General features: G+C 43.5%; 1 protein-coding gene across 1 annotated transcript in view; it reads left to right on the top strand.

Annotated features, from left to right (window-relative positions):
* Positions 1-27,600, top strand: part of SCML2 (Scm polycomb group protein like 2) — a 747,375-nt gene that overhangs the window by 109,337 nt on the left and 610,438 nt on the right. The window contains exons 3-4 of the mRNA XM_078658111.1: positions 14,758-14,855; positions 17,137-17,205. Coding sequence (XP_078514237.1) covers positions 14,834-14,855; positions 17,137-17,205 — 91 coding nt within the window. The 5' untranslated portion in view covers positions 14,758-14,833. The remainder of the gene's footprint in view (positions 1-14,757; positions 14,856-17,136; positions 17,206-27,600) is intronic.

The following is a 27,600-nucleotide window of genomic DNA, read 5'->3' as shown; positions in this document are numbered from 1 at the left end:
TTGTGGAATGTTATGAATGGTGTGGAAATTAGGGTGTCATGTATCTAATAAAGAAAGCAGTGACTAAACAGTCAATGGCCACATATACAAAGGGACTGGGAGGACCTAGCTGGTATTTCAAAGTACAAAAATGTAAATGGTGGACTTGGAGAACATGACAAAGGAGAGACAATTACACACGCTCTCATAACAGATACATCTTACCAAAGTCTGAGACCAATGGCCAGAGACAGGCTCAGTAAAATACATTAATTATTTGGTGTTAAGTGTTTCTGATTGTTGAAATTGGCACTGAGAAGTGTTTACAGACCGCACAACAGTAATATTTTACCTAAACTAACAGTGGGGAACAGTATCCTTTCACCTTCAGCATTAGCATAGGACATTTGGAAATGGCCATTGCAAAAGACATCACATTGATCATAACCCTGGTGCCAGAGATCAACAATGTTAAGGCATATTGCTTCAAAATCATGTATGGATGTTGCACAAATGTTACTTAAAACAAACCAGGATAGACCTCCTTTTCAACACGTTGAAAAATCAAAACCAAGATCTGTTCGCACTATGTAAAAACACAAAAATGCCAAAGCTTTGCAACCAGGCAGACCCATCCACAGTCTCAATGGAATCCACTAGCAATACGTTGGTGTTGGTAATTTGCATGTGCATATCCGCCAGCACCTCTTATTCACATTGTATTAAATTCAAAATATCCAAGATGACACTAATGCTAATGGTACCAAAATAGCCACGCCCGACATGATACTCGCATCCCTTGGAAATGTCACATCAGATTATTTTCAAATTACCTGCACACAAGGAGTTGCTAACACTGTAAGAGGAACAATGTTTCACCAAGAACCACAAGATCAATATTTGGCAGCATGTTTTTAGACGTTACAGAGTTTGGCAACCAGCATATTGAAGATGAATGTATAGCTGTTATCAGAGAAGCAAGAAAGCTATCAACTTAGAAAATGATATGACGCTAGTGCCGTAGATAAATCAGTTGGTGTTCAGAAAACAAACTACCATGGAAATATTAACAAGTGCGATGGTAACCCTACCTTATTTAACAGACCTATTTGAATCTGGACTCAATTATGCATCACTAGTTCCCTTGAATACTGTATTCCACAAATACATGAGGTAGACAAAAAACACAACTTTTTATAATGCTAGCCATTAGATGATTTGTAGAAGGGACTAACAGTCTATGCCCCTCACGCTGAGCTCAGCTCCATCAGTGAAACCTAAATCTATTCCTGTCTGGACCACCAAATTCCCCTGTTGAACCAGACCCCAAGATAATAATAAAGTTTCTTGCGTTGGAAAATAGCTTTTTGTTGACACCACATTTATGAGAAGAGTTAGCAAGTTACAAGCACTAACAGTGGAGAAACTTTTAATGGTTCATAAAGATAAAGTAATGATGAGAGCAGATCCTACTTTCATCCCAAAGGTAGACCTTTTCACATAAATTATTCAATACAGTTAACTTTCTATTTTTCAGACTTTAATGCAACAGGAAGGACATTACACACATTAATTGTGAGAAGGCCTGTTCTACACTACAAGAGGAAGAACAGGATATCAGAAAATCTAAACCGTGATTTGTGGCACACAGTATTGCCTCAAAACTTTGAGAGCAACACTTTTAACTTAACACTTCTCAATTATTAGTGCTAAAAATAAATACTAACAGTATGAAAATGAACACTTGCCAAAGTGTTCTCAAAATGTATTTAAGTGAGGACAGTATGAATGGGGTTAATGGTATAGTTATGAGGATTAAGGGTATAGAGTTTGAGGTAAGGGCCTGGGATTTATCGTTAATAATTTGAGTTACAGGGGTTTGATATTAAGGGTTGGGGATTCAAGGGTTTAGAGTATGGGGTTAGAGTTCAAGAGTCTATGGTTAAAGGTATAGGTTTGGGGTATAAAGTAAGGGCTAGGGGTATGGGCTTAAGGGTTTGGCAATAAGGTTTGAGTGTATTTGCTTAAAGATATATAGTATAATGATTACATATACAGGTTAAGGTAAGGAATAAAGGTATAGGTTACCTGGGCCATCCATTGCAGAGAAAAACCCCTGTTCTTTTTAGCAGGCTCTGCATCATTAATAATCAACAACAATTTGCATTTCTAGAATGTTGCTTTGTTTGACTTCTGCTTGAACTTTGTGACGTCCCTCGCTGAATGTCCTTATTAAGTGTTAAATCTAAACAGGTACAAATAAAGGATTAAAGGTTTGGTGTGCATGGTTTAAGGGTATGCAGTCCAGAGCTAAAGATTTGATGATGATGGGTACATGGTTAAACCCTATGACTTTAGTTTTGAAGTGATACGAATCGCAGTGTTTAATCGGACTGATTCCTTTTCTCACAAAAAAATGGAATTACCAAGGTACAAGCTAGCACATGTTCCTCACCTGTGAGAGCAGTGTCTGAGGATACTTTAGCAAGATGAATTCTCCCAAAAATTCAAATGAGTTATAAGTTAGCAAATACAATGTTAGAGATGAAACCAAAAGCACATATTCAAGGAAGAAAGAGGCTACATTAGCCTTTATAGACAGTGGGTTCTTAAAGGACATTGGCACCGCAGCAGCATGTTTTTCTAGACTTGTGTGCAAAACATTACTGTTTACATTTACAAGCACAAAAGGAGGCTGTAATGCGTCGGACAACTTCCAAACAGTTGTTCAGCACTATTTCCTCTTTAAACTCCCCTCCACAGTAGAGCATCACTACATAATCGGTGCACAGCCTGGTTAATCTAGAATAGATTTTACCTTTAAAAAAAAATATAATAATATTATTTTTCGGTAACAATGATTCCTGTAGATTCACATCTCCTATTGAAAGAGAGAAATAAGTACAGATGGAAGAAAATGGAAGTTCGTATAGAGTTGATGGTCGACTTCATAGTCCTGCTGACATCGCACATGATGGTGCCAAAATGGCAAAACTTTTCAATATTAAGAATTCCTAGACCAACCGCTATATGGCAAGCTAATACTCAACATGTGATTCTAGAAGAGCTTCCTGCTCAAAATCTTTGTTACAGGTAAGTAACTAATTTCTTACAGTTATCTTCTCTAAAGGCCACTGCAAAATAGGATTTGATGTTATGGATACAGTATTTTTCACCTGACCATGCTCTGCTAAAAGGAAGAGGTCTGCAGTTCTAATTCAGCAAATGCCGCAAAACTCAAACCTTTTTCAGAATTGGCTTTTATGCTAAATCCTCTTTTGTTTCAATTAGTGATTGTTAACGTATCAAAGTTTACATTTGTTAAACCAAAGTTGAGAGTAGTTCCTTTGGTACTGATCCTTTTTGAGCCAATCATGACTACATATTTGGAAGAGTTACATTTTTTTTATTATTTATACTTTCAAACATGCAACATTACATGTACTTAAAAACATTCCAACATATACAGCGCATTGCAGCACATGCACAAATACTTATGACGTTTTCGTGATACATGACTCTGTCGGAACACCCCCCACTCCTACAAATCACAATTGCCAACACAGTACATTTCACTGGAATTATTCAATTGCTGAATCCTGCAGCAGATATGCTGTAACTGGGCCCCAGAAGTTTTTGGGCTGGGATAAGGCAGGTAATTCTTCCGCATAGATGCTTAATTGTTCCTTGCAATAAACAATGTCTTTTAGCCATTACACTTTCGTCCTGACTCCAAACACATTTCCCGCCCCAGTGCTTTGCTACCAACCTTTTGGCCAGTAATGTAGTGACAGTAACTAGTCTACGATTGCAGGGCTTTAGCGATTTGACCAGGCCTAACCGGCATAACTGCGGAGTGCACCCAATTTGCTCCATGACCATGTTAGAGAGTGTCAGTGTTACCTGGGTCCAGAACTGGTGAACAGGCCCGCATGCCCAGGCCAGATGCATGAAGTCTGCCCCTTCCTCCTCACAGGAGACACAGCGGGAGTCTGCACGGAGCCCATACCTGTGAAGCTGCATCAGGGTGTAATATGTGTGCTGGAGATATTTAAAGTGTATTATCTGTAAATTGCAATTTGCGGTAAGACGCCCTGTGAACGCACAACACTCAACTCATTCATCAGGAGATAATGGCTTGTCCAGCACATTATTCAACCTATTAACTCCTCCTATAACAACCTCTTACAAATTTGGAAGAGTTTAAGGAACGTTTCTGAAAATCTATAGCCCAATACAGACTCCGCTTTCTCTAGAGCGCTACTCCTATTTGGAAAAGCTCTGGTGCTATATTCTATTCTAATCAGTCTCCTTATTTGAGGAGGTTGCTTTTTCACCAAACACACGTTTGTTGGCCTCTAGTTACTATAGCTGTTCTTACTCAGTTTTGAACCCTAATTTTCAGTCATAGAATAATTTACTATACTCCTTTCTGCTGAAATCATTGGATAGTGGGAGTAGAGCGGATTCAACAGGTGCAGCTGTGGCAGCTATACATATACTATTTACTGTCCTGACCTGGTCATTGATAACATATTTTACTTTTGGGCTGCCAGGACACACTTACAGATCTCCTAAGAATTGGGTCAACCGGATCTTTGGGAGTTTTTCTTTGGGGCAGCCTACCCCATTGGCACGAGGTCATCCTCTACATCTGAGCCAACACAATTTATGCTTTTGCTTTCTTCCATCGGCGCCTGTAAGAGGGCTAAAGAGTGCAGCATTGACAAAGTGTAGTTTCAAATGCTGCTGATGAGTAGACCCTATTTGTGGCAAATAGCATCTGAAGCCTTAACGGCTGGTGTCATAGGTATATTCCCCGGAATGATAGTTAAAGTTTTCTCATGCTCTTTACCGGGTATGGTGCTGTGCACTCTAGAATTTGCTAGAATGGCTTGCTTACACATTTACTATGACTTTTCCATTTTAAATAGTTATTTTCTTGACCTGTATTGCAAAACGTTAAAGGTAAGAATTTTGATATATGAGGTTATCTTTCAAGTGACACTGCTAAACTTCCCTCCTCCTCTACTAAAGTATCCCTTCTGCTTTAGGCACTGACATTCTCAAGGCTTGCAGATGGGCATGCTAAAAGTGGGAGTCAACATTTGACCAAAGTTTGCACTCTTTGGTCATAGTGAATTTACATAATTTTTGGATAAATGTGTAAATCTCATTTTAGTGTGAACCAGGTCCCTGTAGCTGCAGTAATTAACACAGAAATATTACTCAACAGATAGAACACCCTTTTAGGGATGGAAGGAAGATGGGAAGAAATAGCGAGTTCTGCAATCTGGGCACCATAACACCTCCCAATTTGGCACCATCAGGCACCTACAAATGATCTTGCACCGCAGACAGTAGATATGGTGTATTCGACTGTATTTAAAACTGTAGACAGGCCTTATAGGTTTTCCCATGATCTTTTCTACTAAGGTAACCCCAGATTGAGTGACTGACTTGGGTAACCCAAGGTATGCACTATTTGCAAAGTCGTAGCTTCCGAGTTTCAAAACAGTTACACCAATGACGCTGTTGCCAAAAGAGAGCTAGTGAATCTACTTTAGCAACGAGAGGTTGTGGAAACCTATAATAATAATACTAAGCCACATTGGTAAAGCGCACAATCACCCGTAAGGGTCTCTAGGCGCTGGGGGCCGTCGGGAAGATTAAGCAAGCTATTGCCCAGAGTCACATGGTGCTGGGCTAATCTGGTGCCGGGGATTGAACCGTGATGCCCAGATTCCCGAGTCAGTCGCCCTAGCCGCGGCGCCACACCTCTTCCACCTACTTTAGTAATAGGTGCGATTTCTGTCTCCAATCAGGGTTTTAACATTTAATCCGCCACCATGTTTTACAACTGTGGATGGTGAGAGCCACTGATTGTATAAACATTTTCACATCTCTGAGCTAGGCAGCTAATATTAAAAGTAGGAACAATTATATTGAAAGCTTTAGAAAAGCCCTACAGCACCAAGGCAATGACCTTCCCCTATTAATCTCTTAACTAGTGTCATCCATGACCAAGGTGTTAATTGCCTGGCTTGCTTGAATCCAGTGGCAAAGTGAGCAAGGGACTCGCGTCTGAGCATACCCTGCCAACTTATGGCGAACAAAGCGGTACAAAAGGTCTGTTGACTGGGTTCAAGCAAACCTGGATGAAGATGGCTGAAATGCCAGAAACCGGTCCTAGGAAGCTTGTTTCCGGTCCAGGGAAGGCATGGCTTGGCAGTTCTGGCTGGACTGTTCCCATGAGGCACAGGGTCAGACTGATTTGCTTATGGCCATGTCTGAACTGGGGTGGCAGAGTGGGCTAAAGAACGGTGATGGATTAAACCCAGATCTGTTGACTGGGTGTGAGTGTTTGATTGGTTCAGATGCTCCGTCCATCACCACCCCCTTTTGTACCAATATGTAAGTGTAGCCTTGTAGTTGGGAACATGTCTCTTCCATAAGTACAATCAAAAACTGTGTATTCAGCTAGACCGGGTGACTACTCACCCTGCAGTGATGGAGTTATGCTTGCGTCCTGGCTGTTAAACATTCTTGAACTGTCTGAATCCATGGACTTATTGGAGAGACTGGTAACTGCTTTGATAGGTTTAAATACAGATATGTGTGCATAGCTACTGTGTACACGTGTGTGTCATACGAAGTATGTCTAATCCTGGCATGCATTGCAACTTTTACCTGTTCCCTTTGTCAATCAGAACCTGCTTGTCTATTGATCAGCAAGGTTTACTAGCAGTCTTGTACCCCTCTTCTCGAGTCTTTTCTTGGCCTGTTTTTGCCCTGGTAGCTTATACCATTGAGCTCCGACTTGAAGACTCATGTATTGTGCCTTCATCCCTTATACATCATGTTACCTGCATAACCTCAGTGTCTCATACTTTGGGGAATAGTAATCGGATTCACGCTGTCGCTCTGAGTGTTACGGTTGATGGATGCGCTGAAAAAGTTTGGGTGTACTGATCATTAAAGAAGCATTCATTGTCATCAGCAGTAAAAAGACTCCAGGGGAATGTATAGGGTTCATGTCAATGGTCAGGGTACCAAGCTGCCTGTGAAGTAGAGAATCATCGCACAGCAGAGACATGTCTTGTCTCTAAAGGAGACATCCTCTCTGGGCCTAACCATGTGGCACAAGTAACCCAAAGGAAAGTGAAAGCACTTAGTTTAAACACCATCTGACCTGGCACATGATGACTAGATCTGCTTGCTGTTGTCCAGCGAAAGGGCTTGAAGCTTCCACAGAAGAATATTCCTCATGTTGTTGTAACTGTGACTCCCTTGCTCTGTAGAGGCAAAGCCATCTTGTAATCTAGGTACAGATGACATGAGCTGCAGTTTCACTCTTTCTCTGGCAGGTACAGATCTATTGAGCCAAAAGACAGTCTATCTCCCTCATTTGGCACAGATCCCCATCCTATCTGGAGACTTCTGACCTGCATCGAGAAAGCAAGCCCAGTTCCTACTATCGGGGTTCGGACATAGTTCTATTTGGATGAGGTGCACCCAACTCCTGGTGCGTTGGGTCAAAAAGAGTCTGTTATCCCATGCATATTTGGGAAGAAATAAAAAAGAAAACTTACTTTGGAAATAAGCAAGACGTACCTGATCGTCCCAAAGACAAACGTGACCACTGGCATCTGAAATGACTATCTCCACAGAAGATTTGCTTCTGAACACACCATTCGCGAGTCACGCCATGAAATGGAGCGTGTTTATGGATATCTGAAAGGAAGAAATCAGTGTAGTTTCTACCTTTCTCGTCTAATCGTGCTTCATGTCATGTGGCAGATTGGAACATTACACTCCCTGTGGATTTCAGGTACTGCCCTCAAAACAAATTCACCTTCTGAAGAGCAACTTTCATTTTTTTCAGAAAAGATTTAGGAGTGAAGATCTTTTTTACATTAAGTTAGAGATGGTAAGTAATGAATAAGGGTCCTTGATAGAATACATCTTGTGGAAGGCCTTAAATATATACATGGAGTGAGATGTGCTGATACTACAAGAGAAAATCTGTGGATTTAGTCCAGAAAGTTTGCATTTGGAAAGGCTGTTGATGTATACCTTGTCGCTAAATGCCTGTCCTTGACACTGTTCTGAAGCCCTGCAATTACATTTCTAGCTTAGGTCCTGAACTCTTAAGAACAAGGTGAGCCAATCCTCTTTTTCGTCCACTGGGCACATTAATAATTGTTGATGAAAATATATTTTTTTTATTCAGGTCTTAATGCTAGAGAAGTCATTAAAACTGGATTTAGCTGATTTGACCAACACCCGGGCCAAGTGTTGGTGTAGAGTGTCAGAATATTTCATATACTACATTGAAGAAAAATTAACTTAAATGATTTTTCGGTTCCCTTCTCCTTATGTTAGGTGAAATAGGATGGAAAAAACGAGATGCCATTTGACCAGATTACAGTCTCTGGAAGTGCAGAAGAGCAGGCTGACATTAAATCCACCACATCACTGTCCTGTGTTGTAAACTTTGGCAACTTGGAATTTGACAGACTGTTAACTCTAGATTCCGGTTTTGTTCGTATGAACATCTGTGGTTAAAGAAAATAAAACCAAAAATAAAGCCACAGGGAAAGCAATGAGCTATTGATTGAAGTACAGTGTAAATAATCTTCCATATGTACACCTCACAAGCTTGTATTGGTGTAGTTCCTATCTGTTGCAGTTGTGTTCCGCCCATTCAGAATGCCTGGATTTGTATTTTTTATTTATCACCTGGTTTTGGACATTTTAGTGTGGGTGACTCTCACTACATGTGTCCTACCCACTGTATTCACATGACAAATGGACTGTGTGTTTGCCGCCAGTGTCCGCCTTTTAAGATAATGCTGCTGTGACGCAGCAAGGGTAAGGGGCACTTAGATGGTTACAAGTGAACATGTGTTAGGCAGTCGTGTGCAGCCTGGTAATTGTGCACATGTATCCTTGCGAGAGGGGACTCAGCAGGATTAGATATTGACCTGGGGTAGGCCTTATACTGTTAGTGTACACTAATGGGGAAAGTCAGTGTGATTTACTGTTTTGTCAGTAGTGTCACTTTATTATATGCAGGGGGGTACTGTCTTAAAGTGCAGTTTTGCTTCCCTTTGGCCTACAGAGACCAGTGATGTATCAAAATGGGATGTAATCTGCGAGAAAATTGAATCTGCAAGTTCACAAAAGATAACTGAACCACTTATGGTCCGTCCAGAATTGTCATATTTCTCTGGTTCAGCTCAGGGTCAGAGTCCAGGCCTTTGGTCACCCTGTTGTGCCAGGTTAATTACATATCTCTCCAGGAGCAAACCCTTTCCAACACTAAGGGAGCAATTAACAGTGCTTCACTCGGCTTCTGAGGAGGAAAGGTGTGGGGTGAAGGATCTACATCAATCAGTCAGCTGTACACTGTACTAGGGATGGGCCTGCCTTAGTCCACTCAACAAAGGAAGAATCCCAGACCTTTGGAGCCAACACAGGATTGCTCTTCCTGATGAAGGTTTGGTGTGGTCTGCTTTGGCAGTGATGTCATGGAGGGGTGGAGCTGAGGCCCCCAGAGGAGATGTGACTAGTGACTCTTGGATGATGTAATCTTGAACTGTCCCAGCATGCTTTGCAAAAGGGTTGGGACAGGGGTGGAGAGGTGATGTGGCACCCTAGGATTTGCCAGGGGTGTCTGGCTTCTGAAACATTCCACTCCTCTGTAAAAACTCTTGCACAAGGGGGGAAAAACTCTTCCACAAGGGGGAGACTCTCTCTTACTTGGTGTTATTCTGTGCTTTACTGCTGGGCCATGGGTCTGCCATGGACAACGGGAGGGAGGTATCCCCTGATTCACAGAAAGGACTAAGGACTCTGTCCAGTTGACCTCAGGACCAGTGGGCTCTCCAAGGGTCAGTGAGGCTGGCCTCCTTACACCACCTGAGGACCAGTTGGGTGAAAGCACTGGAAATGTTGCCCCTAGGGACCAAGACCTGGAGGGAGGCTTGCGGAGGAAGCCGGAAGAACCAGCTCTTTGTCGATTACACTGCTTGGGAGATGAGGAGGTCTACTAAAGCTGACCCTGGTGGCTAGAGCTTGCCCCCATGTGTAAAATAGGCCCAGGATTTTCCAGATTGGCCTAACAGGGCCTGAGTTATGGCATTCAGACGACCGGCGGTCTTTGACCGTGTCCCCGAGCAGAGAGCGTGGGGCTCAGCCACGTTTCCTCACCTTACCCCTTGGGTGGGCCAGGCCCGGGGGTCGGTGCAAGTTCGATTTATTATGTATATTTTGTTTCAGGGGGCGAGGGCATGCGTGGGGCGCCCTCACCAGACTCTATTGGCTGTGGACACCATTTCCTGGTCTGTATGCACTGAAAAGAGGGCCGGGACTCCATCCTGGCAGCCAAAGAGGATGGGGTCCCCCCCCCCTCCGTTGTGATAGCTTGCACCTGCTTCCAGTGCCCGTGTCTGGAAGGGAGCGGTACGGCCTCATGTTGGGAGAGTGTGCAGGGAAAGGGAGACTGCTGGCGAGAATGAAGCCTGTCAAGTGGGGGAGCTGGATGGGCCACACGTGCGTGGGCTCCATGCTTTGCCCCAACAAAGGAGAGGTTTGGGGATTCTGCTGCGATCGGGCACCTCCCTGAAAACAAGCATTGGAAATGCAATAGGTCTCGCAGCATTAGAGTTAGTGCTTTTAGAATTGTTTATGGTTTTTTTTTGTAAATCTTTAGCATTTTTGTTTCCTGTAGCCAATGCTAAAGAATTACAAATAAAAAAAGCCATAAACAATTCTAAAAGCTCTAACTCAAATGCTCCGAGACCTATTGCACTGTGTGAGGGTGAGGGGTTGAGGGTGAGTGAGGGTGAGGGTGGGTGAGGGTGAGTGAGGGTGAGTGAGGGGTTGAGGGTGAGTGAGGGGTTGAGGGTGAGTGAGAGTGAGGGTGAGTGAGGGTGAGGGTGAGTGAGGGTGAGTGTGAGTTAGGGTGAGGGGTTGAGGGTGGGTGAGGGTGAGGGGTTGAGGGTGAGTGAGGATGAGTGAGGGTGAGTGAGGGGTTGAGGGTGAGTGAGGGTGAGTGAGTGAGGGTGGGTGAGTGAGGGTGAGTGAGGGTGAGTGAGGGTGAGTGAGGTGAGTGAAAGTGAGTGAGGGTGAGTGAGGGTGAGTGAGGGGTTGAGGGTGAGTGAGTGAGGGTGAGGAGGTGTGAGGGTGAGGAGGTGTGAGGGTGAGGAGGTGTGAGGGTGTGTGAGGGTGAGGGTGTGTGAGGGTCCGAAGTAAATGGTGGCAGGGCAGACATCATAAGACAGAGAGAAACACAAATGTTAAGATAACAGTGCTCGAATCGGTTGTGAGAAGGTGGAAATGGGATTAAAGGAGAAAGGATGAAAAGTTAAGTAGGAAGAGGCCGGAAAGGAGACACAAAGGAGTGGATATTGCAGCACGGGGAAGCAGCTTGGAGTGCAGCACTGCAGAGCAGTTTACAATGGAGCACTGCGCACGTGGCAGTAGATTAGAGTGCTGCTGCGCATACTGGGCAGCAGCTTAGATTGGAACACAGGACACAGGGCAGCTTATACTGCAGCGCCGCACACAAGGCAGCAGCTTGGAGTGCAGCACCGCGCATGGGGCTACAGTTTAAGAGTGGAGCACAGCGCACGGGAATTGCTTGAGGACCTTGGCAGGGAGAGAGCCGCAGTAGCCTCACATGCTGCTCTCTAGGATCGGCCTCATTGATGCACTACTCTTTATGAGAGCCGTGGCATGCCCGAAAGCTGCTGGGTGACACCAGTCTAACTGCGCTGACAGAAACACTCAAGTGCGCAGCTTCCAAGGAACGCATGTTAGTCTCCCAACAAAGAGTCAGACTAGCGGCCATTTGCTATCTTTTCTGCTGCCATTGTCATGCTCTGTTGCTTGCAGATAGTCAGATGGCAATAGAGGCACTGTGAGAGCTGGGGTTGGCGATTAGGGAGGTGGTGGGGGAGGGGTTAATTTGCAAAGCGTGATGGTTTTGGAAGACGGAACGGGGGCCCCCAGAAAACAGCGTGGTGCCTACACAAATGCACAACTAGTATTGTCTGAAGCTGCACTGGCGAAATATAACTCACACCACGTGACTGGCAGCTGGCAGAACAGAGTTGACATGTTACAGGGGACCGTACCGTGGACTAGACGATAAACAAGCCGTCTTAATGTCTGTGGATATGGGAAAAATTATTCAAAAAACACACGTGAACATCTTCAAAATGATGTCACATTTCGGGCGTAAAAAGGAAGCAGGAAGAAATAAACGACGTTAAATACGGGGAATTGTGGAACTGTTAGTCTACACTCCAGCTCCATGAAGTCCTGTCCGGCGTATTTTTCACCCAAATGTGTGAATTACTTGATACTCCCAAAATAATAATGTTAAAAAACACATGAAATTGTACGAAAACAAAAGAATTTACAACGAGCATTAGATATAAATGATTGACAGTCATGATCACGGAAGGTCTACAAAATCGGGGGAGCACTTTTTGATGCGCATTCGCTCCAAGGGATTGCTCGACCAATTGATGAAACTGTCCCATTTCAGACTACTTTACACTTGGAACATGCTTCTCTTTGATCTTTCGACTCACTGTTTACTATTATCAGTGTAAGGATGAAACGCGACGTCTTCAAGATGGAAATACTGTATAAATCGTATTTGTGCAGAGTGACTGAATATTATCACTACGAGGAAAGACGAAAACGTGTTTGAGAAGGCAACAGGAAAGAACAAGACGGAGGGAAGAGAGGGGAGGGGGGAGGAGAAATGCGTCTCGGCCGGAGCAGGGGGCGGAGCAGGGAGAGCGGGCTTTGGAATGTAATTGACACGGCCGGCCGGTCGTGAAACTGAAAGCATGGCCGGCCGGCCGTGAAAGCCTTTGATGCGGCAGGGGAAATGCGAGACGGCGGGAAGGGGAGGGGGCGGAGCGGGTAAACAAAGACGGACGTGCACGCGCTTTTAAGCTCAATGCGCATGCGCATTGAGCTTAAAAGTCACGGGCACTGCAAGGAATCGCCACGATTCCTTGCAGTGTGGATAAAGAGTGGATAAGTCCCAATACTCTCGCTTGCTCGATGCGCATGCGCATCGACAGGCGAGACCTAAAAAATAAGGAAAAAAATAAATGGAAAAGAAAAGCTTTGCACTCCCTCGGCACAGCGGGAGAGCTGCTAATAAAATTTCCACTGCTCCTGGCTGGAGTGTCCCATAATACTTTTCATGGCTTTTTCATTCACATATTTTACTACTTACGGTGGCTGTAGAGGGGGCCCCACCAACATGAAAAAGGAGGCATGGGGGGCTGAAAGAATGCACCTGCTCCCCGCCCCACCCCAAGAAGTTGTTAGAATCCAGGACACTTCTATAATGTTCACTGTTTCAAAGCACTTCCCAGTTTAGAGCTTTTGCTCTACAGCTGGGAGTGCAGCATCCTCGAGATGCTTGTTATGTGGTTGCATTTATTGTGGCCTGAATATGTTCAAGAAGATGGTTATGTGTTATTTGATCAAAATGTGATTCTTTCTGGGGGCGTTTTTTTAATGATTGCATTTTCACAGGGTAAAATTTATGAAAAATTACGTAGACACATTTTGCTCATTTTACGATCCTTTATTGTTATAAAAATGTTGGCGGTGATTATGAATCACAGTGGATGTACTTTATTAACAGTAATAAGTGCATTTATACATAATTGTTGTTATTGATTGCATTTACATATATATATATATTGTTTTAAATATTTGTTGATCTTGAACAATTGACCAAGCCAGTAGACTTATCGTATATGTTTGAAATATCCTTGTGGCGATCAAAGGTTATTATGCATCTATGGTATTTATTTTCCATCTGCCAATGTACTATTTAGTTGTGTGTATAAGTGTACTTTTCCTTCTTCTAAAGAAAAGCACTGACTGGACAATCCTTTATGGAGTGTTAATATTGTGTGCCAGCAAACGGCGATTACTAGCCCATACCACCTCCCCGGAGTAACCCTTGGACTACTCTGCTTCGCTACCCTGATAGTCAAACGCTACAATAGGGTGCTTTTTTACAATAAGGGTAAATTGTGGTTCTGTTGCTTGTGCAAACCACTTAGCTTATAGCCCAATTTCCTACACTATCCTTGTACACTACTCTCCTTGAAGCCTGGAAGTCTGCTTACCTTCGAAGTTGGGGTAACAAAAGTGATGTGGTAATGCAATGTCCTATATAAAGTTAAAGAAATCTGTTGATTTACATCCTGGCTACTGTCATCTCTGAATTTTAGAGTAGAAGATCCCTTTTATCATTCTGTTCTTCATCTCCTTCGTGTTAAGCTTTTTTCCTCTTTATTAATTTCTACTACTTAACTTTTTCTCTTACCGTAATTTGTTCCCTGCAAATGAAAATTTTTGATTGAGCGCGATGTTGAGAAAGAATTGATCACTTAACCTTATAAGACTCGTTTTCCATTGTTAAACCAGGTCTGATTGACATAATGCCACTGTTTCAAATGTTCCACTTCCTCTTCAGTGTATTACAGTTTGTACTACAATTCCCTTATTTGCTTTTTCAGAGCACCACATAAAACACAAATTATGAAAGCATGATTGTACAATGGCAAAGAAAGTCGTGTATTTGTCACCAGTGCATAAAAGTAAATAATTTCACAATAGGTGGATAATTTGTATGAGGCTCTTTAATGCGAGTTCTGATGATACTGTACTAAAGAACAAGTTGAAAACGTTTTTTGTTGTCAGTCTTATTTTTCCTTTGATCCACAGAAAACAGCCCCGATAAAGGAGATAATTGGAGTCTTCCTACTCTCCTGTTGGAGCAAACTCAATCGAGGTGCTTGCCATGGTGCGGACAGCAATTTCTGGTAAGTTCATGGGTAATAAATAGGTGGAGGTTGGGGGCAAAAGAGTTACTTTTGTAACATTAGATTGTGCCAAACCAGTATTCTTGTCTGGGTCTCTGTTGAGGTGGCACAACCAGCATTGCTTGTTGCCTAAGGTCCTTCCGTTTTGGACCTAATTTTTCTGTTTTTAATTTTCTTATATTTGAACCACTCCGATTCTTATTTATTTGAGTTTCTAGTTTGGTTTTTGTTTACTTTCTTCTTCAACACCACTTTTTGACATATTAGGGTCAAACGTCTTTTCTCAAAGGGCTGCTGTGCTGATGAGTTTTGAATAGATGTCAGACTGGTCTAGATTCACAAAGACTCTTAAAAATGTGCCCGGAAATCTATGACAGTCCTAGATTTACTGAGCAAATTCAGTTCCCAAAATGTATGCATGCCGGATCTCTATAACCAATGAGAAATTCTACACAAATAATGATTTGGCTGTGTGCATGTGTAATTTTCTCTGAAAGGGTAAGAAAATATTTTAACCTATGAAGTCACTCTTCCTCCCCTTAAAGTAGGGGGGGTGCTCACTCTCCTTTTAGGTCTCACCTACATAGTGCACAAACGCTGCATAGGAGGGCCTTTAGCCGTCGCTCTGCTAATTTGCAAGCACATACTCTTGCTTGTGGCGGTATCCACCTTGCGGGAGCGAGCAAGGGCGCGCCACAAGTGCAGTGCTTGAAAATGAGCAGACTGCGTGTGTACGCCCTCACCACTCCCGGGCTCACTTCCTGCTCCCTCTCTCTCTCTCTCTCTCTCTCTCTCTCTCTCGCGCGCACCACTTCAGGGTTTGTTTTTCTTTACTTTGCAAGTTCCTTTTCGAGGTCAGGCTGTCCCTCAACACCTCCTGTAAAGGAGTCTTTGCTGCCGGAACCTTTTCTGAGCAAAAAATGACCACCTCCCAGCAAAGCTTTCCAAAACGTGCCCTCTCACTTCTGCCTCGCTCTTCTACACTATCATTGTGTGGTTCTCAGAGATTATGTAGGTTTTTTTTTGTATATGACACACACCGGGTTGTCATCCGAGGTGTCGCACACAGGCTTATCCAACCGAATGCTGCGAGTTGGTTGTGACTGTCACCCGCTTTACGCCAGTCACGAGCACAGGGCTGTCATTGGTTCGTTCAGTGAGATGCTCTACGCCCATCACCCGCCTCCCGCTTTCCTAAGCACTCAATCGGTGCTGGGGGTGTGCTGAACAGTTCACCTTGCAACCCGGCGCCTGCCCCTTACGCGCACAGGCCTGTCCTTGTACAATAATGCAGCGCCACAGTCTTAAATACTATTCCTTTGTGTGGCTGCTTGAATTGACCGTGCTATCCACACCGCTGCTGGAGTGCCCTTCAGTTGATCTTGGTGATCCGAGCATTACATTCCTGCCTCAGTAGAATACTCCCCACGTTCACTATAATGCCTGTGTGACAAGCAGGTACTTCCATCAGGAGGGTTACCGAAATGATGTGACAGTGGAATATCGGATTGAGGCATGGTTCACTAAATTATGCAGCGTGAAATGGCAAATTATGCAGCATGTTTTGTTATCACTTAATTATTTTGTACTTTTTAATGATGGTTATACTCTCGAGCAAAAATGTAACTTCATTAAAGTTAGTTTGACAACCAAATACTAGTGAACCTATGCAACGGGGCCTTCCGCTGCACGTGAACACATTGCCATGTTTTTAGTAACTTGTGATCAGTTTGAGCTAGAAACACTTGTTTTGCTAACATCTGCAGATAATGCAGCAGATTCATTAAGTGGCCAATGTGGCAAATACATGTTTATCTGGGGGGAAAAAAGGTGTGTCCACGTAATCCCATTATTCCAGTGGCCCTCACAAAAAGCAGTGAAAATTGAAGAATACTGGATGTCTCTAATAAGTTGTGTGGCACTGTGCAAATGCATCCAGCATTTTCATGTTGCTGTAAATAATCATTTCAAAATACAAGATCCATCAGAGCATTGACCACGCTCCCAACAACTGTCAGATCCTATGAAGTTGAGTATTGACAATCTTGCATGACCATAACAAGCATTGGCTTGTTCTGTTTGTCTGTATTTCACGTACGTGCTCACAAGTGTGAATTAGTCATATTATCTTTATGCACAATTGGAGGTCTAAGTTTAAATTCAAAAAAGACACACTTTTCTTTAATGAGCAATATGTTTTTGACTATTTTTTTAACAGATGGACAACCTCATTTTAAATGTACAAATAAACATTTGTAATTGGACTCTTATTCTTTTACAGATTCAAGGGATGGTAGCAAAGACAGACCTTGGAGTAGTTCACAGTCCGATAGCTCTCCTTCGAGTCATGGTGTGTATGAAACTGCCAGACTTCTAGACTAGGCTAAATGTACATAAAAAAGTAGATCAATTTTGTTAACTTGTTCAATTTTTTTATTGAAATACTGTTTTTGCGGAGCATGTATTTTTTTTCATTTGCAAAAGTTTTACATGCAGCAGTATTTAAAGTGTGAGAGCAGGAGAAAGATACCATCCACCGCCAGTACACATCAAAAGGGAATGTGTGTTCATTTTTCAATATTAGATTTTATGTTTGCCTTTTTTCCCAAGGTTTGTTGAGAAATTTCCCATGAACGTGTGGGAGGACAATTGTTCTTTCGATATCCATTTTGTATTTTTTAGTGAATGACATTGCATATCGTTAAGGCTTGGCCCACAAGTCCAAAGACAACATTATTGCACCCTCTGTGCACTGACCACCTGTTTTGGCAACTACAGTAGTCTCGCAGTTGCTGTACTTATTTTCTTTTTCATGTTGGTGTATATTGCTTAGTTTTGTTTCATTGTATTCCTTCTTTGAGTAAAACAAGAAGACAAAGGCATATTTCTTTGAAACATTCCAAGGCTTGCTTGACTTTCGGTTTTCTCCTATTTGGATTGTACTGTAGTCACTTCTCTATTTCTCCTGTGAGGCCTACAATAGAAACTTTTTAGAGTATAAGGCAGCCATTAATAGAAGACTTTTCCCTTTGTCATATATAACTAGCAAGCAGTCATTAAAAGTAACTCATTAGTGGTTGTAGTGCTACTGTCATGAAATACCTTTGGTACATACTATTAAATTGCACCCTACCTCCAAAGCTGCTTTCTAGTTGTTCTTAGAGCCTACCCCTAGACATACATGAGTTAGATTAATTATTGTGGGGTAAAATGTAGTTTATTTGCCACAGTACTGTAGGACTTTCTACCCCAGGGCTTCTGTTTTATCATTATATCACTGTAACTCCGAGGCACTGAAAGATTCTAAAGCAAAAATTCAGTTGTAGATACTCCGCTTCATCAGACTGGCAAAATCTCTTGCAAGGCCAGGAGACCAAGTCCACTCTTTGAATGTTTAATGTATAAGACAGTATCACTCTCTGTACAAAACTGGATATGTTTTGTTGGTACCAGTTTTCTGATGCTTGGAATGTTTCTGGAAAAAGAAGCTATCTCCTCAGCTTAGAACTAATCCCGGCTCTTTAACTGTGAGAAGGGACTGGTTCATTCAAGCTTTGTTCTCCATCATTGGGATTTTATCTGCTATTCATAATCTGTTGAATATATCGGTGCACTTTTAATATCCTGGAACACAACTTTAAATGTTTATTTGAAATGCAAATTGCTTTTCTTGTTGCTGGTTCTGGGGCCACAGGCAGACATGGGCTACTGGGCTCCAGTTGCATCAGCTGAAGTCTTTTACCTATGCTGACTAATGTACCAAAAAACAATCACCGGGTAGACTCTTTTAACACTTTGCTCTTGGATTAATGAAGCAGAACAATTCAAGGCTTATTCAGGGAGGCGGTGTAGAGTTTAGAGACTCAAAATTCAGCACATTAATGACATATAATAGATCCGTGTCCAACTGTGCTTTGTCTTATAAAAAGAAAAGTACTTTACTGTCCCCACAGCAAAATAATGCACATTTAATGACACAGATTGATGTATTGCGCATGTTTTTAATGAGACATTTGAAAGCATGTGGCTTATAGTTTGCATGGATAGAGCCCCCTCTCAAAATCTTTGTTTGTGACAACAATGTTCAAACCGTCTTTTCGCCTGCGGGACGCTTTATCTCTTTTGAGCTGTTAGCTGTACCTCTTTTTGCATCCAGGTCAGTGAATTTTGTTTGGCCACACTATAAGAATTAACTACATGAAGCAGGTTTTATTCCCATGAAGCGGCATTTACGAACCTTGACAACCCCTTCCGATCGGCTGTTTGCAAACGGCGCCATTCACCGCGTGACTGAGAAAAGAACCTTGGCGGGAAACGCGTTTGCTTTTATATGACTGAAGACTAGCACTTGAACTCTGCAAATCGATCGATTCCAACTAGCATCCCAGCGCGCCCAGCAGTAACTTGTTGAACTATACTCGCCAGATCACTTGGGCAGATCTGCAGAGAACTAGTAGCGGCTTTTGTCCTTTGTGTCTAGGAGAGTTGAAGTCGGAATTCACATTCGCTATTTTTGGTAGAATAGGTCCCATTGCCTCCTTCATTGAATATACATCATTTGCGCCCTGAAGAAGATGGCACCCAAACGAAAGGGTCTTTCACCGAAACGCGCCACAGCGCGTTGAATTAGTCCCCTCCATTAATATATCTGAACTATGTGTTTTGAAGAAACGATGAATTATGTTGAAAAGTCCTCCTTTTGAAGTGATAATAGGTCTTGACTAATCAAACCAATTTTGAGGGCTTTGTTATGATGGAGTCATAACAACAGCTAAAAATGTTTATAATATACTGCACTGTTCAGTAGGCCAAATCTGCTGTCCGAAAATTAATAGACATTGTGATGGGGCTTGGTGCATATTAAGCTTGTTTTGTATATATGTGATGAATGTATTTGTGGTTCCGCGCGAGTATGGTTTGAGTATGAAGGTGGCTGAGTGCTGTTGAGTGAAAGTTGTGCAATGGGATCTGATTTTTCCTAAAATTCTGCAGTTAGGGTATGTATTTATTAATGCACTAATAATTTTGTATTGAAAAGATATATAATAAAAAACAAAAAATGTAATAATGAATCCAGTAATGAGTACACCCTCTTGAATGTTTATATATTTGTGTTAATGGTCCAGCCAGAGTGGCCCACATAATATATGACGTATAGCATATGTTAACTTGAAATGGGTAGAGTTCATTTTCTGTGAATTTTGGTCTTTTCCCCTGGTCCTCTACCTACATCCTTTCTCAGGGGTCCTCCTTTGTGATAGTGGCTGTAACTAAATTGCACCATTGCACTTTCGCACAAAATCCTGGCAGCAATCTCTTCTTGTGTTGGCTCCCATTTCCAATGATAGCCCACTGTAGTGGATATCTGACTTTTCCAGTGCCTTTAAAGGTACCAGTGTTAGTCAAGTTCTCTTGCAGCTTTTAGTTCAGTCTCCCCTTATGCTGGCCCCTGTGATCCTTTTGGATACAATCACGTCTTGGGAATGTGCAAATGCGCAGGCAGTGGGTTACAGTTTGTGATAACCTTTGTTGCCAAGTGGAGGCCAATGATGGCTCTGGCAGTGTTGGAGGAGATGCCATTTACTGTCCTGGTCCTCAAGAAAGGGGATAGAAATGGTGACTTCTGGTGGCTCCTGGAAGGTTGCTCAGGCCCAACATGAAAATGGGCATATGAGCCCACCCAGTTAAAGTTACTGATATTGGGATGCGGAATGTCGTTATACGGGAGCCAAGTGAGGGATAAAAGTTGGGGTTGATTCCACAGACACCACAATTAGAGGGCCATATTACTAGAAAAGTGGATGATTAATGTGACCACAACCTGGTCCTTTTGGTAGTATCTAGAAGCTACACCTCAAAAAGCAAAGAGCTCCTCGGCCACAACCCCTGGTCAGAACAGTTCACAGAGCAAAGCACATTTCCTCCTGGGCTGTTCTGAAGGAATCTGCCTCACCTTGTTAGTGAATGGGATGAGTTACGGCTGGGTGATGCACAGATGTGGTCAGGCAGAGCAAAATATACTAACCACAGCTCCAGCCAAACCAGACCATCTATTTCCTCTTGTTCTAAAAGGATTTTAGTAGGATTTCAGGTCTGTTCCTGACTGGATAAGGAGTAAGGCTGATGAAGACACTAGCCCAGAACTCCGAATTGTTCCCTTATTTGTGTGCTGCCTGGACACCAATCTGGAAAAAAAATTCTCTTAACACTGACCTAGGGATTTATTGTGGTGAAAGGGTAGGGACTTCTGGGGTAGAAGATAGGTTCTTTATTTCATTTAGGCCTTTTGGTTACAGCCGCAGCCTGATAGCTCCCTTTAGGTTCATGCATCGATTCTACTGTACTTAAAATCCAGGCTTCACCCAGTACTCAATCACCAATATTCCATGTATCATCGCGTTCTCACAGCATCCAAACTCCAAATTCTACAGCAGGCTCAATCACCCCATGCACTCACAGACCAAGTTATTACATCATCCCCTTTTCTTACACTTTAGACAAACCAGACCTGCCACTTCCCTTTATCATCTTGTGATCTCACACAGACAGGGCAGGTGTCAGACCAAACGCATCTAGAAACTTAGACCAGGCAAAATAGCACCTTTTTACCTTATTCCACAAGCAACACTCACTTACCCTGAATGCTATTATTATTATTATTATTATTAACATTTGTAAAGCGCACTGTAACCCCACGGGCATCCTGGCTCAAACCAATCGGCACACAAACTGTTCAGCTATACGGAATAAAAGCTTACCATACAGGAAGACTGCTACTCTTCACGACCGACAGACATTATAACCTAGGGAAGAGCCCCGTTTTAATTTTTTTGCGGTACAGCAGCAAACTTTGTATCCTCCTAATTTCCAATGGGAGGGAATTCCAGAGGCGAGCTGCTGCCACGCTAAAGGCTCTCCCTCCTAGGGTCACCCTCCTTATGCTGGGGATTCTGACACAATTGGCCGTAGCAGAACGGAGATTCCGGGTAGGCTTATACCACTGAAACTTGCCCTGTAGCGGCCTAGGGCCCTGCTCATGAAGTGCTCTAAATACAATGCACAGTGACTTTAACCGGATTCTTTGGGCTACTGGGAGACAATGAAGATCCACCAAGGCTTGTGTGGTTGTGTAGTTGACGACCAGCGTGGTCGAGAAAGTGCTAATTTAGCTGCTGCCGCCTGGACGCTCTGCAATCTAGTAATCAGATATCCCGGGGATTCCAATAGCAGGGCATTGCAATAGTCCAGGCGGCTGCGATTAGTACTCCTAACTACTGTTGACCTTGCCTGTTCCGGCAGAAGGTGCAGTATCTTCCGAAGACCACGAATCAAGGAAAAACAGCTTCCCACCAGTTTATTAACGTGGGTCTCCAGATTAAGATTTTCGTTGAAACTGACCCCCAGATTGCGCACCGCTTTTACTGGTGTCAGTATCTCATTTGAAGTCAGAGGCCAGAAGTCTGTTGGTAGGCTTCGCATAACCCCCCCCCCCCACCTTGCACTGCAGAATTTCCGTCTTTCCACTATTAAACTGGAGTGAGTTTTCCTTCAGCCATTTCGTCATTTCACGCATGCAATCATGAAAACAGATCAGAGAGTCTGCCTGCTCCCCATGCAAGGATTCAAAAGCTGAGTATCATCCGCATAATTAATGACAGTAATATTATGCGCTTTAATGAGTCCCAGCAACGGTTGCATATAAGCATTGAACAGAATGGGACTAATTGACGAGCCCTGAGGACCCCCGTGTAGAACTTTCACCGGTTCCGATTTATACGTGGGGAGTGCCACCGCCTGCCATCTGTCCGACAAATAAGAGTGCAGCCATCTAAGCGCTACTCCTTTTACTCCAAGGATCTCCAGTCTCGAAAGCAGGATGTCATGGTTCACCGTATCGAATGCGGCAGACAGGTCCAGCAGAACTAGAATTGCCGATTTCCCCCTGTCCGCCCGCATCCAAAGGTCATCCAATACCACCACCAAAGCTGACTCAGTCCCATGACCCGGTTGAAAACCGAACTGTTCATCTTCCAGGATGTTGTTCGTCTCCAAAAAAAGGGACAGAGCCCTACTGACCAACCGTTCCACAATCTTGATAGAGTAAGGCAGAAGGGAGATTGGACGGGAGCTCTTATAGCAACACGGGTCAAGGGTAGATTTTTACAAAAGTGGCGTGATAACAGCCTGCTTCCAACTGACAGGCACAATGCCTATATTGAGGGACTGGCAGCAGATCTGCCACAAGACAGGGAAGATCTCTGACCTTAATTCCTTCATCAGTTTATGGGGCAAGGGGTCGAGGGAGAACCGGAGGAGACTCCTAAAGCCACTCTGGTAAACTCCTCCTCCGAAGGAATCGGGAATTTATCCAGCAAGGGTCCCAGGACAGCTAGCTTGCCAGCTTCCTTTCCGTGTATACCTCCCATCCCTTCACTTTGAGCTAGCGGGGTAGATTGAAAAGGATCCGCCATACTTTCCACAATTTTATTAATCTTTTCTCGAAAAAAGAGTGCCAGGCCATCGCACAACTCTTGAGAAGGTTTAATTTTACTACTAATACACTCAGGGTTGGTCATACCTTTCACTATTCTAAATATATCTTTGGATTTATTAGCACTTTTTAATATCAAGGATGCAAAGTACTCTGCCTATCACACTTAGACACACACAAACACAGACAAAGTGCAACCTAGCACTCCATCACTCACACTAAATGGCCAAACCATCATGACCAGTTGCCAGACAGATGATTGGATACAGCAACAACGTCAGATGGACCTTCTCCCTTACACATTGTGTACTGCCTCCAGTACGCACAGTGCTGGACAAAAAATTTGAACAGTGTCGTCCAGTACTGCAACCCCTAACACGAGTCCATGTTTGCACATATAACCAACATCCTAAGATGCCCTTGTAAGGAAGCACTCACATTCTATATTATACGTTTGCGTCCTTTGAAAACAAGTGAGATATTTGCATCCAAACTCAGGAATGTCCCATACTCTCAAACTGAAATATGCACCACTCAACAAACAAAACAGTTGCAAATGCACTCTGCCTGCAGTACCATGCACCTGTCACTCCTTCCCCTTTGTATAAAATGCAGACTGGGCTCAGAGCACATTATGGTGAAACAGATGCACACAAAAAAACCTCCTACTGAGGCATTCACAGATCCAGTATCATGCATCTGGCTAAACTTTCCTTTAGTGCCCAGTGATGACTGGTCCCAGAGTACAAACAGGCGGAACCTGTAACTTCAGGCTACAACACCAAAGGTACTACACTTCCCCAAGATTCCAATCAGGATGGGGGTATTTCTCTTCCCCACCTTTTCACATAAACTTATGTATTACAGTTTCCTAAAAACTCATCTTACAACATAAGTACATACACATCCATTATGCAATCTCCAAACACTCCACAGAAGGGTACTGCAGCCTATTTCCTCCATCCTTCCAGCCACTCAAGCACATATACCCAACACAGTAGTGAGTAAGCAATGTTCACCCACACTGTGTGCCAAACACAACTTGGAGAGTCTTTTTGATTCTTTCCCCTCCAGCCACAAAAAACAGAATTATAAAAAGATTGCATGCTTCTTGAAAACCCAGCTATCCCCTATAAGTAAGAACTCAAACGACAAATGCAATCACAAAAAAATTAGGACTTTTTTTAGCAATTTCTAACTCTTAATTCTTGGAGTTCTTCATGTATTAATAAATGTTCCCAAATACTTATTTCAACAATGTTTACAGGACTCGTTTTCCCCTGCAAAAGAGCTCCTACTCTAATTTCGCTTTCCCACAAACAGAAAAGTGCTTATTTTAAAGCGGAAAGACCTTTTGCTTCAAACTTTGACAGCTTGAAAAAAAGTGATCTGAAAACCTCTTCTGCCTTGTCTTTTCGAGAACTTTGCTGTCCACAAAACTCATTGTACTGTTGCAGAATACACCATCTTCATAGATTTCTTTTGAGCTGCTGCACACCCAGTCCTACCTCTACTTCTTGTGTCAGTGGTATAAGAACTATACTCTGTCCTTCTGTCCGTTGAAGAGAAGAATCATATGCCTCCATAGTCCTTAATCCCTTTCTCCAGAACTGTATCACTTTGCTGGCAGTCATTTCAGTGATGTGAGGCACTGGGACAGATCAGTCTCCACAACCCAAGACTATCCATTGAAAGATTGGAAAAGGCCTGCAGGAACTGTAGCACACTCAAGATCTACTTCTTAATGTTTGCTCAGTTCTTACACACTGGAAATCAAAAAAGTTTCCGGGGTGTTATGCTGCCGGAGCCACACACACTTATCCGTAGATGATCGTTTGTCCGCTGGTGCTCATAGTGGTCGAAGCACAACATGTCCTCTATGCAGGCATTCAGATTCACTTACACATCAGACTTAATAGTGGTCTCACACTCACTTCAACAGCGCCATTGCAGCTCTCAAGGATGCCACATGCGGATACAGGCCATGTTGCTCGTCTCATGAATACTTGCATCTTACTCCATGTGCAAAACAAACTGACAGACAGTTCTCTCCCAACAGCCACCACCTCATGTGGCAGCAAATATGAAGTAGCTCACAGGTAAACTGTTAATTGTTACAATATTGCCAAAATACTGTATAGCACAGGGCCCCTAAAATGCTGGATAATGGCTTATGCTAGTGTTTCCTTGCCTGCCTTTGAAAGTAATAATATAAGCCTAATCACATTAATTTCGACTCCCCTCTGCAGCAAAGTCTAGCAAAAGCAACAAGCCATGTTCTTAGGCCACTTTTTCTTATTACAGCTACTCATAGCCATTAAAGTTTATGTTGCCCGTCCAGCCAACTGATATCTTCTCTCCAACCTCCTCACTAGGCTCTTTCTGCCCAGCAGTGTATGCTGACACCCTTGCTGGTGGATTTTAGCATGGGCAGCCTCAGACTAGACCTTTCTCATTTCAGGCTCTGTCTCTAACTATATGCAGACCATCATTTGTCTTAAAAGAGTTCCGCACTCCCGCTAAAGCCCTACTGCACCACATCCTCCTTGGCAAAACTGGGCCAAGTTCAACCCTTTCCACACTTGAATCAACTTAGCGAGGGCAAGCAGCCACTGGCTTCTCAGGGAGGTAGTGTGGAGGACATGAGCCCAGAACTCAGAAACAAAGAACAGACACTGTAGTTTTTAATTCCAGCCCAGTGGATGTCTTGAAAAAATACTTTATTAGTTTCACAGTAAAATCAATACCACACAGTCTAATTCATCATACAAGGATGTATACAAGGTGGTATTCATGATCACAGTTCTCCTGTGGGGGGCTACCTTCTTTACTCCCCTCTAAAAGCTGCCTCACCCTGGTGATCCTAGCTGGATCAGTCCCCCAGAAAACTGTGGTACTCAGTTTCTTATACACATTGTTGAATTGGGTAGTTTCTATTTCTTTGTGCTTCTGTTAGTGTGAGCTCCGTGGCTCAGACTCACTGAAGGCAGAGACCTGCGGTCACTATATGCAGTTTCAGTAGCGACGACCGTAGAAGTGTGACATGGATCACATCTTCTCTTAGTACAGCATCCCTGGATGGTCTGGCATCTCTCAGCCTAGCCTGGACTGCTATGCTGGTGATCTTGGGAGTTGCAGCCTACTTTTGGGCTGACAAAAGTGCTTGTTACAGCTGATATGCATGTTGAGGCAGTTACAACCTAACGCGACCCGGTATGCACGCAGCTGTCAGCCTTACAAGCTCCAAAGCCATTACTTACGCCTCCAACGCCACGGCACACTTCGCAAACAGTTCACCTCCAGGATCCCACATCTTTAGATGATCACAGAGAGACGGTTGAGCTCTGTGAAGCTCATACTGAATGGGATGATTATCTTCTACCAACGCCATCATCTCCAATGCCGCCTCTTGTGGATTCTCCTCCTGAGGACAGAGGGGCTTCCATAACATTCTCAAAAAAGCAACAAGTAGGTTCGAACTTCCCATGCCTACAAAACAGGCAAATTGCTTTCTTTGTGATTTTAAAGAGCCCTTTCAAAAGAGCGTCAGGGCTTTGACCATTGTTTTTTTTTTTTTTTTTTTTTTAACCCCCTCGACCCAGTGGTGAATCCAGAGTGGGCCACCAAGCGGTAGCCTCGTCTATTCAATGCATGGCATGTATTACCCACAAGATGCGTCTCCTGCAGTAAAACAATATCCGGGGATTGTCGCTTCAAGTATTGCAAAACTATCCCCCGTTTTATCCTATCCCCGAGACCATTAACGTTCCAGCTCAGTACCCTCAGCCCCCTACCCCCCATCCCAGACAAGAACAAACAGTCCTCCCCGACACAGAACAGGCACAGATGATAAAATAGCGACCAAATCGTAGCCTCGGAACAAGCAAACAAGAAAAGACCCCCCCACCACCCCCCAAGGAACCCTCAACACACAACCCCCCACCCTGCACCCCTGCGGTAGACCAAAAAGCCACCCCAACTTGCAGTGTGCCTGTCGCCCCATTAAACTAACCTACAAGAAGAGAGAGAAAAATGTCCCCTGAGGAGGAAGAGTCCCGAATCCCTCCACCCCCGGGTATTTACAACGTAGAAACATCGCTGATCACAGAGCCACTGCAAAGCGTCCAACAAATTGGCTCGTCGGCACAGACTCACTACTCCTGTTCTTCCAAGCCGCCCTCGGCGCCCCCCAAGCTCTCCGGGTCGATGTGTGGCGTCGGCAGGGTGTCCATTCAGTCACTGGCCCCCTCGGGG

The sequence above is a fragment of the Lissotriton helveticus genome, chromosome 8 (assembly GCF_964261635.1).
Source record: "Lissotriton helveticus chromosome 8, aLisHel1.1, whole genome shotgun sequence".
NCBI classification, from domain to species: Eukaryota; Metazoa; Chordata; class Amphibia; order Caudata; family Salamandridae; genus Lissotriton; species Lissotriton helveticus.
This window is presented reverse-complemented; position numbering and strand designations above follow the sequence as displayed.